This window comes from Schistocerca cancellata, chromosome 2, assembly GCF_023864275.1.
Source record: "Schistocerca cancellata isolate TAMUIC-IGC-003103 chromosome 2, iqSchCanc2.1, whole genome shotgun sequence".
In the NCBI taxonomy this organism is placed as follows: domain Eukaryota; kingdom Metazoa; phylum Arthropoda; class Insecta; order Orthoptera; family Acrididae; genus Schistocerca; species Schistocerca cancellata.
Window position 1 is genome coordinate 827,188,577 of NC_064627.1, and position 19,005 is coordinate 827,207,581.

The following is a 19,005-nucleotide window of genomic DNA, read 5'->3' on the forward strand; positions in this document are numbered from 1 at the left end:
CACCCCTCCTCCCTGCACCACCTGCATGTTTGTGAATCAAAGAACACGCCCTATGAAACTAAATAATAATTTAAAAGATGCCCGTTATTCTTACTGTAATACGAGGTATGTCCATTTTGGTTATATAAAACGAACGTATACAGATACAGAAAAAATATTTATTGTACAAAAATCAACAGCTGTTAAACTACACTACTGGCCATTAAAATTGCTACACCAAGAAGAAATGCATATGATATACAGGTATTCATTGGACAAATATATTATACTAGAACTGACATGTGATTACATTTTCACGCAATTTGGGTGCACAGATCCTGAGAAATCAGTACCCAGAACAACCACCTCCGGCCGTAATAACGGCCTTGATATGCCTGGGCATTGAGTCAAACAGAGCTTGGATGGGGTGTACAGGTACAGCTGCCCATGCAGCTTCAACACGATACCACAGTTCATCGAAAGTAGCGACTGGCGTATTGTGACAAGCCAGTTGCTCGGCCACCATTGACCAGACGTTTTCAGTTGGAGAGAGATCTGGAGAACGTGCTGGACAGGGCAGCAGTCGAACATTTTCTGTGTCCAGAAAGGCCCGTACAGGACCGGCAACATGTGGTCGTGCATTATCCTCCTGAAATGTAGGGTTTCGCAGGGATCGAATGAAAGGTACAGCCACGGGTCGTAAAACGTCTGAAATATAACGTCCACTGTTCAAAGTGCCGTCAATGCGAACAAGAGGTGACCGAGACGTGTAACCAATGGCACCCCATCCCACCACGCCGCGTGACACGCTAGTATGGCGATGACGAATACACGCTTCCAATGTGCGTTCACCGCGATGTCACCAAACACGGATGCGACCACCATGATGCCGTAAACAGAACCTGGATTCATCCGAAAAAATGGGGTTTTGCCATTCGTGCACCCACGTTCGTCGTTGAGTACACCATCGCAGGCGCTTCTGTCTGTAATGCAGCGTCAAGGGTAACCGCAACCATGGTCTCCGAGCTGATAGTCCATATAGTCCATGCTGCTGCCAACGTCGTCGAACTGTTCGTGCAGATGGTTGTTGTCTTGCAAACGTCCCTATCTGTTGACTCAGGGATCGAGACGTGGCTACACGATCCGTTACAGCCATGCGGATAAGATGCCTGTCATCTCGTCTGCTAGTGATACGAGGCCGTTGGGATCCAGCACGGCGTTCCGAACCCACCGATTCCATATTCTGCTAACAGTCATTGGAACTCGACCAACGCGAGCAGCAATTTCGCGATACGATAAACCGCAATCGCGATAGGCTACAATCCGACCTTTATCAAAGTCGGAAACGTGACGGTACGCATTTGTCCGCCTTACACGAGGCATCACAACAACGTTCACCAGGCAACGCCGGTCAACTGCTGTTTGTGTATGAGAAATCGGCTGGAAACTTTCCTCATGTCAGCACGTTGTAGGTGTCACCACCGGCGCCAACCTTGTGTAAATGCTCTGAAAAGCTAATCTTTTGAATATCACACCATCATCTTTCTGTCGGTTAAATTTCACGTATGTAGCATGTCATCTTCGTGGTGTAGCAACTTTAATGGCCAGTAGTGTACTTTCCTACATAGTTCCTCATTAAACTTAATGTGGTTTCACTTACAGTTGTTGACGATTTGTTGTATATATGTTTATTGCAAAGATGATGGTACACAGTGGCACCCAAAGGCAATCATATGCAGCCTGAAGATATTTAACATTAGTAGTCATATATCTTTGACATTTTGTCATTTTAGTATTCAGCTGTTCTATTATCGATACTCTTTGATTGCATTATCATTACAACTCAAGGACATGTGTTCATCTTTTGTATACCAAAGTAAACCTGGTTTTCCTAAATATGACGAGCCCTCACGACTATTTACTGATCTTTTTACAACCTGATGATTTTACGTCTAGCATTTCGTCTGGAACCAATATTTTTCTTAATTTGTGGCCAATTTTGAGCTTGATGCCCTGCAATATACAGGGTGTTTCAAAAATGACCGGTATATTTGAAACGGTAATAAAAACTAAACGAGCAGCGATAGAAATACACCGTTTGTTGCAATATGCTTGGGACAACAGTACATTTTCAGGCAGACAAACTTTCGAAATTACAGTAGTTACAATTGTCAACAACAGATGGCGCTGCGGTCTGGGAAACTCTATAGTACGATATTTTCCACATATCCACCATGCGTATCAATAATATGGCGTAGTCTCTGAATGAAATTACCCGAAACCTTTGACAACGTGTCTGGCGGAATGGCTTCACATGCAGATGAGATGTACTGCTTCAGCTGTTCAATTGTTTCTGGATTCTGGCGGTACACCTGGTCTTTCAAGTGTCCCCACAGAAAGAAGTCACAGGGGTTCATGTCTGGCGAATAGGGAGGCCAATCCACGCCGCCTCCTGTATGTTTCGGATAGCCCAAAGCAATCACACGATCATCGAAATATTCATTCAGGAAATTAAAGACGTCGGCCGTGCGATGTGGCCGGGCACCATCTTGCATAAACCACGAGGTGTTCGCAGTGTCGTCTAAGGCAGTTTGTACCGCCACAAATTCACGAAGAATGTCCAGATAGCGTGATGCAGTAATCGTTTCGGATCTGAAAAATGGGCCAATGATTCCTTTGTAAGAAATGGCGACCAAGACCAGTACTTTTTGAGGATGCAGGGACGATGGGACTGCAACATGGGGCTTTTCGGTTCCCCATATGCGCCAGTTCTGTTTATTGACGAAGCTGTCCAGGTAAAAATAAGCTTCGTCAGTAAACCAAATGCTGCCCACATGCATATCGCTGTCATCAATCCTGTGCACTATATCGTTAGCGAATGTCTCTCGTGCAGCAATGGTAGCGGCGCTGAGGGGTTGCTGCGTTTGAATTTTGTATGGATAGAGGTGTAAACTCTGGCGCATGAGACGATACGTGGACGTTGGCGTCATTTGGACCGCAGCTGCAACACGGCGAACGGAAACCCGAGGCCGCTGTTGGATCACCTGCTGAACTAGCTGCGCGTTGCCCTCTGTGGTTGCCGTACGCGGTCGCCCTACCTTTCCAGCACGTTCACCCGTCACGTTCCCAGTCCGTTGAAATTTTTCAAACAGATCCTTTATTGTATCGCTTTTCGGTCCTTTGGTTACATTAAACCTCCTTTGAAAACTTCGTCTTGTTGCAACAACACTGTGTTCTAGGCAGTGGAATTCCAACACCAGAAAAATCCTCTGTTCTAAGGAATAAACCATGTTGTTCACAGCACACTTGCACGTTGTGAACAGCACACTCTTACAGCAGAAAGACGACGAACAGAATGGCGCACCCACAGACTGCGTTGTCTTCTATATCTTTCACATCACTTGCAGCGCCATCTGTTGTTGAAAATTGTAACTACTGTCATTTCGAAAGTTGGTCCGCCTGAAAATGTACTGTTGTCCCAAGCATATTGCAACAAACGGTGTATTTCTATCGCTGCTCGTTTAGTTTTTATTGCCGTTTCAAATATACCGGTCATTTTTGAAACACCCTGTACGTTAATGACATAAACTGTAAGGACATATTTCGTAGTTATACACTTATTTATATTCATTGTTTAAGACATTTTACATCTTTTGAAATAGTATGTGATATTATTGTACGCAATTTTTGCTTTTAGCAGTCACTTGGAAATGGTACAAAAAGGCAGGAACCTGGGTCTTAATTCAATAAACAAAAATGCAATGACGTCGTGGTGTGTCAATTTAAAAATTATTGTATGACTGTTGCTCAGAAACATCAAAAACCGATTTCCAATATGGTTGTCGCTCCGTGAGACCAGCAAATTCACATGTCGTCCCCAGATCGTTTAGAAGGTATACCGATCTGTACATTCAGGAATGTTCTGTGGACGTGAGCAGCAACACCATCGACTGTGCACCATAGAAACAAGCGTCACTTTAATGCCGCGCTACGATACGCAGTGTACAAGAAAACCCACCAGTTACAAACGCGTCAAGCAAAACCTTTAATTTCGATGCTTTAATTACGAGGGTGGTCTGATAAGTCTGGTACATTTCTTTGAAAGAATGGAACATTTTCGATGTGCCTTCATGTTGGTAAGCTTGATTATTCCAAGGGTCGTATTAAGAATTTCAACAATGTATAGCGTACAGTTCACTGTTGACAGATGACTGAATTGGTCAATGTGTCGACTACGATTGAAAATGTTGTTGTTAAACATTTTCATTTGAAGGGTTGGACTGCCGCACAAATCAAAACCGAGTTGGATGAAGTTCACGAGGACTCTACACCATCTTGAAGAGCATTTACTTTTGGATTAATGAAGTTAAACGTGGTCAGGAAGCACCGAAAACGAAGCGCGCTCCGGCCGTCCGACTGCTGAGACTGTAGGCACCTCAACTGAACGACTGTTTAATATCCTGCCCAGAGAATTGGCTATGGAGAAGCTGCGTGTGAGGTGGATGCCCCGATTCCTAACAGTCGATCAAGAGCGCATCCGGCATGACGTTTCAACACACAGTCTGGCGATGTTTAATAGCCGTACGCAAGACTTTTTGCGCCAATTTATGACTGTTAATGAAACTTGGATCCATGATTACACATCAGAGTCAAAACGGTAGTGAAAACAATAAAAAAACTTGTGAAGGTGTAGCGAAGAAGGCAAAGACCATTTTGTCAGCTGGTAAAGCTCATAGATTACCTGGTAAATGGCAGAACCAGAACTGGGTACTATTGTCCTTCATTGATAGACCGTTTGAAACATGCGTTGACTTAAAGAAGACCAAGATTGACAGGCGTAACAGTCCTCTTTCATATGGATAATGCACCATCTCACACATCTCTAGCAATCCATCAACGAAAGTGGGACTGCAGCCGGACAGCGGCGGTATTTGAATCTAACGTCGTTTATTGTTTTTAACATAAGCTACCAGTTTCGACACCACATGGTGTCATCTTCAGGACCCGAACGTAACCTGCTATCGACAACCGTTTTCATGTGCAATGAACAGAATCGTATGCAGCGGGCCGGAATTAACCGGGTTCCGTACTTTCTGTGGCAACAACAAGCCCATCATGGTCGTCTGACCATGGTAGCATGTAGAATAAACAACGTTAGATTCCAATACAGCTGCTGGTTTTGTTTCATTATTCGAGTATCTCACACATCAGCGATAGCAACGGCGAAAGTGCGTTAATCGCGCTTTGAACTGATTCCTCGTCCATCGTATTCACCAGACCTACCCCCAAGCGACTGCTGACTCTAAAGTTTGGCTTGGAAAGCGATGATTGCAGTCAAGGAGTATTTTGCAGAATTTGACAGAACTTATTTTTCCGATGGTATGAATAAGCTGGAGGCTCGTTGGATCATGTGTATATCCCCCAAAGGAGACTGTCGGGAAGTAAGGTGAGATGTTTACGAAACAATCGTTTTTTCTTGCTTTTTTACCAGACTTATCGAACCACCCTCGTAAATTCATCGTATGTTTCCGCCTTCGTTCGTGTAGAAGATATGTGGTAGCATTTTGAAACGGGATGAATCTTTTAAAACACTCTGTATTCTTCCCCGTGTATGAGTTTCTATGTATGCGTCGCATTAACAGTGTAACAGCCAGATAAGCTACTTACAGGCTGCGCGTGTTCCCTGTGCAGGGATGGCGTGTCTGCACGGCTACCGGGTGCAGAACTGCGGCACGGGTGAGAAGCGCTTGTCCTTCGAGGTCCTGCCGCCCGATGCTCGCCAGCGACACTTCTACTTCCATGCAGAATCGGAGCTCGACAAAAAGAAGTGAGTACATATCCTGCTCATTACATACAGCGTAATACACGTCCGTCACTGCCACTTACAAGGAAAAACTCTCCCAAGTGAACAGTTGCTATTAAATTTGTGAAGCAGCTCATCGAGAAGTAAGCATCTCCATTACCCATTCTTGCACATAACCATCTGGCAAGCAACAAAGCGTGAAGTAGGGTGTGGGAACAGTTCGATGTGTCCGTTTCCTTATGTGAGCACAAAATAGAGAAGAATGGCTGCAGCTAATGCCGAACCATCAGAAGAATAAGACGGAGGAGGAGGCGGAGGATGATGAAAAAAATTATTCAAAAATTGGTGATCAAAAATATACCCTAAAATGCCACGACTGATCTTTATACACACTACGCAGCACAGGTAAAAGCTCATTCTTTCGAAATCCCGTAATTGTTTCCCACTGCGACGTAGAAGTTTGAAATTTGGCTCGGAGGAGCCGACAACCTTCCTCTTTAGCGCAGCAAAAGTGTGGCGCCCTGCGGCATGACCATCGAGCTCCACGAAGCTTCAAACAGCAAGGTACTCGCACACGCGAAGATAAAGGCCACAGCTCAGAAGTTCACGTGGTGTGTAAGGTGTCTTAACAATGTCATATTGGCATCAAAGTGGATGACAATTCTACACAACACCACTGCGGACATGTCACAAGATGGGAAGGTAATGAAACCCCTCTTACCCACATTTCACCCTTTCTTTTGACGCTTCTGCTATGGAGATCAGAACCGCGACAACCAGCTTTGAAATCACGCAGTTTTCTTATGGTTGGACGAGGAAATATTTCAGACACACCGCCGCTCAACATCAACACGAAAAGGCTTCAGGGGGTGACATAAAGGACGTCAAAGAAACTACCCTTCACTTGGAACGTTGCTTCCTACACACTTAATGGTCAAAAATGACAGTTTTCAGTACCATGAACAACAGACAGGACGACTTTCTTGACAGCCCTTCGACACAGGTAGGCAATTAAACTTCTCTAAGTGTTGTCTAAGGCTCAGGCGCTAGAGCAGACGCGAGGCTGAGTGGGTGTCGAAGTTAGTGTGAGATCACTTTTAACATGCTCAATAAGGGTGAATGGGTTTGAAAGTAATGGATCCAACTTCAAGAAACCTCGCCCTCTTGACGTATTTTGATAGTAACTGAATGGTGAATGGGAAAAAATGTTCGAGGTCTCAACCCGATAGTCTGTTATGCAGCCATAACATCGCTACCGTTTGTTGGCTCGAGAAAATTGGTTTTGATATTCAAATTGATTGATTTAATTAATGTGATTTTTAATTAATCAGTTGGTAAATCCGTGCTTGGAACTAATAAACTCGTTATCTCGTAAACAAAATGAATCAGTAATCGGTTTTCCTGGATTAATTTTAATTCTCTCTCTCTCTTTCTCTTTCTCAGTCGTTTTTCTTGTACTGGAAAGGGAAGTCTGTATGACTTTGCCATGTGCTGTGTCTGTCTGCAAAAAGTTTATGAGTTACAGTGTATGGAACAAATCACTCAGTAACCTCAAAGAGAAGATTAAAAAAAATCTCTGAGCACTATGGGACTTAACTTCTGAGGTCATCAGTCCCCTAGAACTTAGAACTACTTAAACCTAACTAACCTAAGGACATCACACACATCCATGCCCGAGGCAGGATTCGAACCTGCGACCGTAGCGTTCGCGCGGTTCCAGGCTGTAGCGCCTAGAACCGCTCGACCACTCTGGCCGGCGAGCAGATTAAAGCTTTTCTTGTTACCATCGGCGTAGATTCCCTATCGATATGTCAAGCGTCTTCCTCCTGTTCGACAGTGAACCACTATCTCTCTCACATTTGCCAACAGTCTCTCACGTTTCCTCCTCCCTGACTCTTTATGTTTCTTTTGGATATCCAATGCAATTGGTTTTCTTTAATTATCTACTCCGGTAACTTTTCCCTATGATTTCTCGCCCGTCTCCAGACCAGTTGACTTCTTCTGCAGAGGTGCTTCTGTTAGTATTCTTCCCATGTGTTTTGTTAGTGTTTCATTCTCCTGTTAAACAGGAACGTTGTATTATGACAAATGTACTTAATACAAACCTCAAGGAACTAACATTACTGCAACTACTACGTTCATAAGTATAACTGTTGTTGTCGCTGCCGCCATGTGTAACTCAAGCAGTGTGCACTTTAGAATACCAAATGTGAAAAATACCTCTAAGAGAGACGAAATAGAGCGTCTAAAAGCTCTAATTCGGCCAAATAAAATAAATACATGAATAAATAAATATGTGTGTCGTTGACGAACACAGTCTGTCGCTTGTAAGAAATGATAAAGATGAAAGAAGCAGACTTGAGTGCATGCACGAAACGGGCGGTGACAAGAATCTGCACCTGCTATGATTCGTTATCAGCACGCTTTGTATACGACGAAATTCACACGGGCATATTGTCGGAAAGGCGCTGTTCCGTTACTCGATACCACCACATCCTTCGTGTGCAGCTTGGGAGATGCAAGGAAGGAAACCTCAAATGCTAATAAGGTTAGTGCGACAGCATAGCTTCTTGGCGCTTACACGGAGATTTGAAAGCTCACTGCTAGAAATTTTAATTGTGAACAGTAAATTCAGAGATAAAGTATATTACAATTTAATAGGGAATGGATGTTCATGCAGATATCCCGATAGTAAATGTTAAGGCTTAAAGGAAAGAATAGCATTATTATAAGGGGCGATCAAGACATTTCCGTTTGAGGAAATGCATCAGGGTTCATGCAAAGTAGCGCAACTCCGATGCAGGTATATTAGCACCGACATGTAGGCAAGGGATTAGTGTAGCATTTTTGTCTTTCCGACGTGCGTGTAGTAAATGCAGAAACCTGAACTATGGGGATGTTATTACCAATTGCGTCCAAACAGGACCGACGTGCAGTTATTCTTTTCTTGGCTGCCGAAGCACAAACAGCGGTAGATATCCTTCGAAGAATGGCGAATATGAATGGGGGAGCATCTTCCTCGAAAACCACCGTTGTGGAAGGGTGCACTTAGTTCAGTGCTGGTCACGATCCGACACAAGACGCCCCAATTTTGAAAATGTAACGCTGAAGTTACACCACCTCAAGTGGCTAACATTCGAGCACCCGTGCTACAGTTCTGGTCTCTCCTCACGCGATGATCATGCCTTCGGTTCCTTAAAAAAGGCCTTGAAGGGTCGACGGTTACTTGTCGGACGAGGATGTGCAGCAGGCAGTTACGAACTTCTTCACGCGTACCAAACGGGTATTTCCAACCCGATGCGTCTCTGGGGTGATTGTCTCAATGCTCTCGGCGATTTTGCCTCTTTGTCCTAATGATTCTGGACTGTAAAGTGCTCGAGCGGAAACTGTTTGATCACCCTATTACCCCATGTATTTTGGGTTATCACACAAACCTCTGATCAGTTACTGTGATTATGAATTCAATATTCGAGTAGCGTTCAACAAGTAATGCAACACATATTTTTTCTCGGCCAATTTCGTTTGAAGAAATGGGGAAGTTCTTGTGGGACATCGCAGTATATTCCCGCTTCAGAGTCTATAGTTTGATGAAGTTCTGATACGTCGCAGCGCTAAACTTGTACTTAGCCTTCAAAATAGCGTCTCTAACGGAGTTACGTCCCAAGCAAAGAGCTGTCATTGAGTTTCTTTTTTCGGAAAACCAGATCATCGCAGATATTCATAGGCGCTTGCAGAATGTCTACGGACACATGTCAGTGAACAAAAGCGCGGTGAGTCGTCGCGGGAGGCGTCTGACATCGTTGCAGCAGGATTGCGTGAACCTGTCCCGATCTCTCGCGTGCCGACCGGCCGCACACAGCGGTAGTGTTGGAAAGTGCGTACACTCTCATTCGAGGTGATCAACGGATCGAAATCAAGCACCTCGCTGCACAAATGAAGGTCTCTTTTGGTAGTTCAAAAATGGCTCTGAGCATAGTGGGACGTAACATCTGAGGTCACCAGTCCCCTAGAACTTAGAACTACTTAAACCTAACTAACCTAAAGACATCGCACACATCCATGCCCGAGGCAGGATTCGAACCTGCGACCGTAGCGGTCGCGCGGTTCCAGACTGAAGCGCCTAGAACCGCTAGACCACATCGGCCACTAGTTGGGGTACTCAAGATGGGTGCTCTCTGCATTCCTCGACGTCTAACAGAAGAACATAAAGAGCAACAAAGGACCATCTTTGTGGAATTGCTTGCGCTTAACGAGGCTGATAGTGACAATTTTTTGTCGAACATCGTCACAGGTGATGAAAAATGTGTTCATAATTTCGAACGGGAAACAAAACGGCAGTCTAAGGAGTGGCGCCAAATCATCTCTTTTCTGAAGAAAAACTTCAGAGCCACACCTTCGGCCGGTAAAGTCATCGCGACGATCTTCTGCGACTTGGCGGGTTATTCTCTTTGATGTCCTCCATCATGGTGCAACGATTGACTCGGAAGTGTACTGTGCTACCCTCAGGAAACTGAAGAAATGACTTCAGCATGTCCGTCACCACATAATGCAGACGAACTTCTCCTTCTCAATGACAACGTAAGGTCTCACCCAAATCTGCTCACCTGACAGGAGCTCACAAAAATTCACCAGACTGTTCTTCCTCATTCACCCTACAGCCCAGTTCCTGCATCTTCGGACTTCCATCTGTTTGGTCCAATGAAAAATGCAGTCCGCGGGAAGCAATACATGGATGACAGAGAGGTTATTGATGAAACAAAACGTTGGCTTCGACGTCGACCAGTAAAGTGGTACCATGCGATCATACAGACCCTGCCAGTAACGTGGCATAAGTCCATCGCAATGAACGGAGATTATGTTGAAAAATAGGGTTTGTAGCCAAAATAGTGGGGAATAATATGGTGTATTCGAATCCTAAATAAAACCAACCTCCTTTCAGAAAAACAATGTTGCATACTTATTGAACGCCCCTCGAACATTATTTCTTTCTTGGATGAGTTACATTACTTCCCACAAATAAGGGTACATACACAGTAACACCATGAAATCGAAAAAAGACAAGGCTGTTGAGTCGAAAGTAGTAACCACATCCTTTTCGTATGGCTGACACTACGGTGGACACCGAGGCAATTTGAGAGGTTACATGGCAGTAGTGTTTATGTGTCTCGATCTGTGAATGTGTAAGATTGTGGACCAAATTCATATTTTTCCTCATTTATTACTCTACACACACTGATAGCCATTAATATTGCAACACCACGAAGATGGCATTTATCAACTGTCGACTGTACTGCATGCCTGGATACGCAAGTGATCAGCGTTCCAGTGCAGTCTCGGGAAGTAGGCAGAAGTAATGCTATCTACATTCTGTATTTAAGAAAAGATTATGCAAAGAGTTACTCATTAAAAAATCAAATTGAAATGTTTTGTTTTGTTTGTAAGAAGATCCTGTTATACGTCCTGTAAGAAAGACAAATGACTATCAGCCAGAGGCTGAGGCCAGTTTTCGAGGTTTCTGTGACGTTAGTTTCTAACAAGATAACCCAAGACCGAGTTTTTCCCGTGCTGTACTGACCTATCTCAATAAAGAGGGTGCCTGAGCCGGCCGTTGTGGCCGAGCGGTTCTAGGCGCTTCAGTCCGGAACCGCGCTGCTGCTACGCTCGCAGGTTCGAATCCTGCCTCGGGCATGGATGTGTTTGCTGTCCTTAGGTTAGCTAGGTTTAAGTAGTTCTAAGTCTAGGGGACTGATGACCTCAGATGTTAAGTCCCATAGTGCTCAGAGCCATTTGAACCTTTTTTTTTTGGGGGGGGGGGGGGGGGAATTGTTTGACTGTTGCTCTCGCGAACACGTTCTCCATATCTTCCACACATTTGAAAGAGACCATTACGACTGACGAACTGTAGTATAGAGTTAAAGCAGCACGGACTGATGTACCCGTATCTGCTGTCCAAGCTCTACATGTACATAAAAACTCTGTATGCGGTGTGTGGCGAAGGGTACTTCTGGTACCAATATCTGATGCCTCCTTCCCTGTTCCATTCGCGAATAGCGCGTGGGAAGAATGATTTTCGGTACAACTTTCTATTAGCTCTAATTTCTCGAATTTTCTCGTTTTGGTAGCTTCGCGAGACGTGTGTCGAGCAGGTAATATGTTGTCTGACTCTTCGCGCAACATACTCACTAGAAATTTAAGTAGTAAACCATACCGTGATGCGCAACGCCTCTCTTGTAGAGTCTGCCACCTGAGTCTGTTGAGCATTTCTGTAAGCTCTCAAAAATGGTTCAAATGGCTCTGATCACTATGCGACTTAACTTCTGAGGTCATCAGTCGCCTAGAACTTAGAACTAATTAAACCTAACTAACCTAAGGACATCACACACATCCATGCCCGAGGCAGGATTCGAACCTGCGACCGTAGCGGTCGCTCGGCTCCTGACCGTAGCGCCTAGAATCGCACGGCCACTCCGGCCGGCTGTAAGCTCTCGCGCCGCCTGAACGATGCTGTGATGTAACACACTGCTGTTCATTGTATCCTCTCTATCTCTTCTATCAGTCCTTCCTGCTAACGGTCCCAGAGTAATGAACAGTACTCAAGAAGCAGTCGAACAAGCGTTTGGGACGCCACTTCTTTCTTGGATGAGTTACACTTCTTTAATAATCTTCCTACGAATCTCATTTTAGTTTCGTTCTTCCACCTACGCTCAATGGAGTACGTTATCATAATTTCATACGGGATACTCTACCTGTGCTGCTAGAACATGTGCCTTTACAAGTACGACACAACATGTGGTTCATGCACGATGGAGCTCCCGCACATTTCAGTCGAAGTGTTCGTACGCTTCTCAACAACAGATTCGGTGACCGATGGATTGGTAGAGGCGGACCAATTCCATGGCCTCCACTCTCTCCTGACCTCAACCCTCTTGACTTTCATTTATGGGGGCTTTTGAAAGCTCTTGTCTACGCAACCCCGGTACCAAATGTAGAGACTCTTCGTGCTCGTATTGTGGACGGCTGTGATGCAATACGCCATTCTCCAGGGCTGCATCAGCGAATCGGGGATTCCATGCGACGGAGGATGGATGCATGTATCCTCGCTAACGGAGGACATTTTGAACATTTCCTGTAACAAAGTGTTTGAAGTCACGCTGGTACGTTCTGTTGCTGTGTGTTTCCATTCCATGATTAATGTGATTTGAAGAGAAGTAATAAAATGAGCTCTAACATGGAAATGCCTTCCTGAAGTCCAGGAAAACGGCGTCAACCTGAGCGCTGACGTCTACGGTACTGTCAGGATCACGTGGAGGAACAGAACGAGCTGGCTTTCGCATGCTCTGTGATTGCAGAATCCATATGGATTTTTATGGAGGAGATATTCGTACTACAAAGACGTCATAATACGTGTGCATAAAACATGCCCCATAATTGTACAACAGACAGATTTCAATGATATGTACCTATAATTAGGTGCAGCTGTCCTACGGCTCCTCTTCAAAACGGGAATGGCTTGCACTTTTTCCTGTCGCTAGGTGCCCTTCGTTGCTCAAGCGACTTCCGACAAACTGCTGCTAGTAAGGGAGCACGTTCTTTCGCATAATCTCTGCAGAATCTTACAGGTATCTCATCTGGTCCTGACGCCTTCCCCTTACTAAGGGAATGTAGTTACTATTTTATTCCGCTATTTCTCGATCAGCTATCTCAGTATCTGTCATTTCGGCGTTCGTACGACTGTACGCCCCGTCGTGTGAAGTCGCTGCTGCTGCGAATTTCGCTTCCTGTGTACCCCCAGACAACCGTCAAACTTAATAGTGCCTCCTTCCGACCTTCCTACATATCTCCTTGTGCTGTAATTTCACTGACCAGCAGTGTATTACGATATGAGTTCAAAAGTAGGTTATACCTTATAACGGTAGGCCAAGTAATTTTAACGGAATGCCACACTACACTTCAGAGTGACACAGATACATTACACTATTTTTCAACATAGACCTCACGTCTCTGTAACCAACAGTCGAATATTATACCAGTCATTCAGTTCCTCGACGATAGAAATTCCCTTCTGTGTCACCGAGTCATTCAAGAACCGTTGTGTGAACGTCCTCATCGTTGGAAAATCTATTTATACCAGCTTACGGAAAAATGGAAATTACGTGCTGCCAGTTCTGGACTTTAAGTTCGGTTGTGCGACCTTGGTCAAACTGTTGGCACCATTTCTGTACGGGTAGATGCAACATTGCATTTGCTCCGTATACCGCCAGAACTCCTCTGTGAATCTGCATGCAATCTAGACGTTTTTCCCGCAAGAATTGTATTGTCCCGCGGAACTTCAAGTCTGGAGTACGTCTCCAGTTGCCACGTCATTTCGGGCGCGCATTCTGATGCACCTGCTATTCCTACAGCAGAAGAACTGTGTCACCAGAAAACCCAGAACAAGTAGTCTCTTCTGACAACGCGCCACTCTTGTTGATCAAAGGTCTTAGCGCAGAACAACATGTGTACCTTACTTTTTGAAGTCTCTTCGTAAATATGGGAAGTAGTACCACCACAGCTGTATCTTGAGAATTTCTTTATTCTACCACGGGAGTAGTTTTAGCGGCACATTACAGCCATACTCAGGCCCTGTTTACTAAAGAACAATAACACAGTATTTGAAAACGAAACAACTATAAAACAAGGAAAACATAAAATTATGGTACCCTTATGTATTAGTTGAAATGACCTTAGGGTAATATTCGAAACGCCGGATGGTGTAGCCGAGCGGTTCTAGGCACTTCAGTCTGGAACCGTTCGACCGCTACGGTCGCAGGTTCGAATCCTGCCTCGGGCATGGATGTGTGTGGTGTCCTTAGGTTAGTTAGGTTTAAGTAGTTCTAAGTTCTAGGGGACTGATGACCTCACATGTTAAGTCCCATAGTGCTCAGAGCCATTTGAACCATTTGATTTCTAATATTCGAAACATAAACACAGAATAAACCTGAATCACAGTCACAAAATACATGGCTGTCGTCATACTTAAGAAACAATGGACGTCTAAAAAGGCAACTTTCGCTCCTTTCAAAGCAAATCATTAAAACAAAACGTGTTAATGTACCACGGTTATCAATTTAACAAAGGGTCACAAATATCAGACATGACCCAACTAAAAATGTTCACTAATGTTTAAAGACGTATGTGAAAGGTGTATACGTGATGTAAGAATGATGTAAGAATGTGATGTAAAAGTGAAATCAACCTGGTACAGTCCAACCCTTGACCCACTGCAGCTGCACATGAACTACACAATTCTGTGACAACCTATCACCAAGAACTGAAAAGGCCCTCCTCTCAAAACCCTTGATAACTATGTACCCTTAAAAATAGAAGTACACCATGCCTAAATATTAAGTTCACTATACATCCTTGTGTGATGGAGACAAACACCTGACCGCAAGGAAAAAATGGCTCTAAGCACTATGGGACTTAACATCTGAGGTCATCAGTCCCCTAGACTTAGAACTACTTAAACCTAACCAACCTAAGGACATCACACACATCAATGCCCGAGGCAGGATTCGAACCTGCGACCGTAGCAGCAGCGCGGATCCGGAGTGAAGCGCCTAGAACCACTCGGCCACAGCGGCCGGCTAACCGCAAGAAATAAAACTAAAATACCCACTTCAAACAGTATATTTCTCCACAGTAAAAACCCTTGGTAAATAGTAGACAGGAGTCCACTACCTAAACCTCTTAGCACGCGCTTTACGCAAGTCATGACATTGACGTGAAAGCGTCTGTTTGCTCGTTGATCGAACTTTCTTGTGTGGCAAAATACCGTCAGATTTTAATTGTCAGTAAGCACGGGACTAATAACGCGTAAATAATGGGTGAGCGCACAACGGGTAGATGGTGTCTCTAGTGGTTGTCACGCAGTATTTGTTTTGCCTGTGACGTCGTCTTACCAGTGTAGACGCATGCGCGTGACTGTTTGTGCAAAGTTATATATGGCTGTAACGTGTGAATTCGTTTAGCTATGCCACTGATTCTTTGTGAAGAACTTGCGGTACACTACTAGGTCCCAAAGGGTGACAAAAAATATTCGTCGGAATATAAGTGAAAATTGGTATTAAGTTGGCAGTCAAAAATAACGAAAGATGTCGTCTCATACGACTCGTAAATATTGCCGGAATCGTGAAAACGCAAGTCAGAGGAAAGCTCACGCCCGAAGCAATCCAGAAATCCTAAAACGTCCAATGCCGAGCGAATGCTACAGCAAGGAAACGTAAAAACGGCCAAAGCGATTACGCAGGTGGCCCTCGGGCGAACAGCGATCAGGGGCAGTCGTAACTTATGATTTATCCATTGTATAATTATTTTACTAACAGTCTGAAGTCAGCCGTTAAAAATATTTCGGACCTCAAAACCAGATATTTATGCCATAATTTAAAAAAATACTCTATCTTGGTACATCTTAAATGATAACACATAAAAAAGAACGAAGCTGCAAGGTTCATTTTTCATATGTATTTTAGTTCTTAGCTAGATCACAAATTTTACAATAATGATGATAGAAAGTATAATTATACTTCAAACTTTTTAGGTCGTTTCTTGATCAGTTTCACACGTAATTGGCATTTTTAAGCAAAAGTCTCTGGCAGAGGCTCTGCGATCAGGTCAAAACCAGTTTGTTTCTTTCCTGGTAGTTTTTTCAGTAATTTTTTTCGTTTTCTCCTAACAAATCTTGTAAACTCTGATTGCATGCTGCATCCTCGTGAGATTCATGTGTGAAAAATAGGAGATGAAGCGAAATAAAACGGAACTAAATTGTAATTACAGCAGTAGTATGTGTAGTAACAGTATTAACGACGAAAAATTGTAGCAGCCGCAACTTATTTGAATATGAATCTCCATCAAACTGTTTGCAAACAGATATTTCTCCCTCCGATTTAACCATTTAAAACATACAATATATGTAAGTAAAATAAATAAATAGAATAATAATGAATGTTTAGATATTTTAACTACGTATGTCGAAAATACTCCGGTAACATACTTTATAAAGTTTATTTTCCAAAAATCGTATTTCAGAAACCTCCTTTATTACATATGGATTTATGTGGCTTGGAAGCTTCTTTAATTTATTTTGTAACAAAAAGCTTTCATTTTTGAAAGTAATTAGTTACGGCGGGATATTTTGCAAAATTTCGAGTTATTGCATAGTTGAATACACAGTTTTCAAGAATTTTTATTACATATCAACTTTTATATGAAGCACATTTTTATATATCATCGTTTCGAAGATATTCTCTCTAAACGTAATATGCCAAAATACCTTCCGAGATGTGTTCTACCTTTTAAAACTGAAAATGGGTACAAACAAAAAGTGTGTATTGAATTATTTTGCCTCCCCTACACACTCGTCAAGTTTCATCACGAACATTTATTTACAACATGGGAATGTTACCTTGTCAGTGGTTCGCAGTATCAGTTCTTACATTCGCTACTGTTTCTTTCGAAGTCGTCGTCGTCTTTGTTTCTCCTTCATCCAACATCTGGCCTGGTTGAGACTTTTATAGTATTTCTCCACTTTCTTCTGTCTTTCCATCACTCTTCTTCTGAAACTGTTTTGCTCCAGTACGGATTCCTTCTTCTTAATATGGTCTTTATTGAGTCAATCCATCTTGCTCTAGTTCTCACTCTTGCCCTCAACTTTGGTCTCTATCATTCGTTTTGGTAGTCTCCCATCTTGTATTCTCTTAACATGTTCAAAGCATTTTCACCTGTTCTCCCCTCATTCAGCTTTTATACTATAATTTCGTTCCTAATATCTTCAGTAGTTACTCACTGTCCCCTCGTTTACCCTAGCATACTTTCAGGAATTTCATTTCCCTGTTTTGGTTTCTACTTCGTCGCTGTCCAGGTCTCCAATGCATATGTCAGATGGTTGTAAAGTACGTGTAGTAGAACACTTCCTTACAGCTGATTGGTCCTCCATTCCCCGGACTAAGCCCCTCTCACACTGGTAAAATGCATTGCTCTTTCGTATCCTTTTACTAACTCCCATCCCCATACTTGCATCCCCAGTTTTCACACTTTGGTCACGCGGGACTAGCCGAGCGGCCTCAGGCGCTGCAGTCATGACCCGTGCGGCTGGTCCCGGCGGAGGTTCGAGTCCTCCCTCGGGCATGGGTGTGTTTGTTTGTCCTCAGGATAATTTAGGTTAAGTAGTGTATAAGCTTAGGGACTGATGACCTTAGCAGTTAAGTCCCATAAGATTTCACACACTTCATTTTTTTTTTTTTTTTAATATTTGAGATTTTCACTCTGCAGCGGAGTGTGCGCTGCAGAGTGAAAATCTCATTCTGGAAACATCCCGCACGCTGTAGCTAAGCCATGTCTCCGCAATATCCTTTCTTTCAGGAGTGCTAGTTCTGCAAGGTTCGCAGGAGTGCTTCTGTCAAGTTTGGAAGGTAAGAGACGAGGTACTGGCAGAAGTAAAGCTGTGAGGACGCGGCGTGAGTCATGCTTGGGTAGCTCAGTTGGTAGAGCACTTGCCTACGAAAGGCAAAGGTGCCGAGTTCGAGTCTCGGTCCGGCATACAGTTTTAATCTGCCAATTAAATTACTTATTAATACGAAACAGTTTATAACGATTTTGTCCTAGCGTTTTCGGAAAAATCTGCGGTGCGAACCCGAGTTGCGCCCGCAGAAATGTTTTGCCTTTTGCGGCAGGTGGTTGGCGGCCCTGGAGTACTCGATCGACCGGTGGATCCGCGTGGGCTGACGGCGGTGCCACGCGTGCCGGCGGCGCGCCCGCTCCCGCTCGCGCTCGCGGCTGCTGTCCGAGGCGGCGCTCGCGGACGCAGAGGCAGACGCAGAGGCCGAGGCCGACGCGGACGCGCGCCAGCGCCTCTGACGGCGTCCGCGCGCACTGCCGCCGGGCAGCCCGCGACGCCGCCGGCGCCGCCGCAGGCTGCGCAACTGCTGACCGGCGCGCATCTGTCCTCCTCTCTGCCGAGTAGCAGGTGCCCCGGGGCGGAGCCATCTGCGCACGTACTCTCTGCCTGTGCCTGCAGGTTTCCGGCGTCGCCTTCCTGGCGGGAGATCAGTGTTGTCGACGTACGAGACTGTAGCGGCACGGACACTGCTTTTCGTAGCGGTGTAGAACCTGAGCTGTTACAGTACCGAGCGAATAGCTGAACGTCACAGTGCGTGTTGCTCATGGTTAGCGAACACAGACTATAT

At 44.4% G+C, this 19,005-nt stretch overlaps 1 protein-coding gene across 1 annotated transcript in view; it reads left to right on the plus strand.

The window, feature by feature from the left end:
* The window catches only part of LOC126159020 (uncharacterized), a 514,849-nt gene extending 496,220 nt beyond the window's left edge, over positions 1-18,629 (plus strand). The window contains exons 31-32 of the mRNA XM_049916483.1: positions 5,671-5,806; positions 18,493-18,629. Of these exons, the coding sequence (XP_049772440.1) occupies positions 5,671-5,806; positions 18,493-18,544 (188 nt within the window). The 3' untranslated portion in view covers positions 18,545-18,629. The remainder of the gene's footprint in view (positions 1-5,670; positions 5,807-18,492) is intronic.
* The last annotated feature ends 376 nt before the right edge of the window (positions 18,630-19,005 follow it).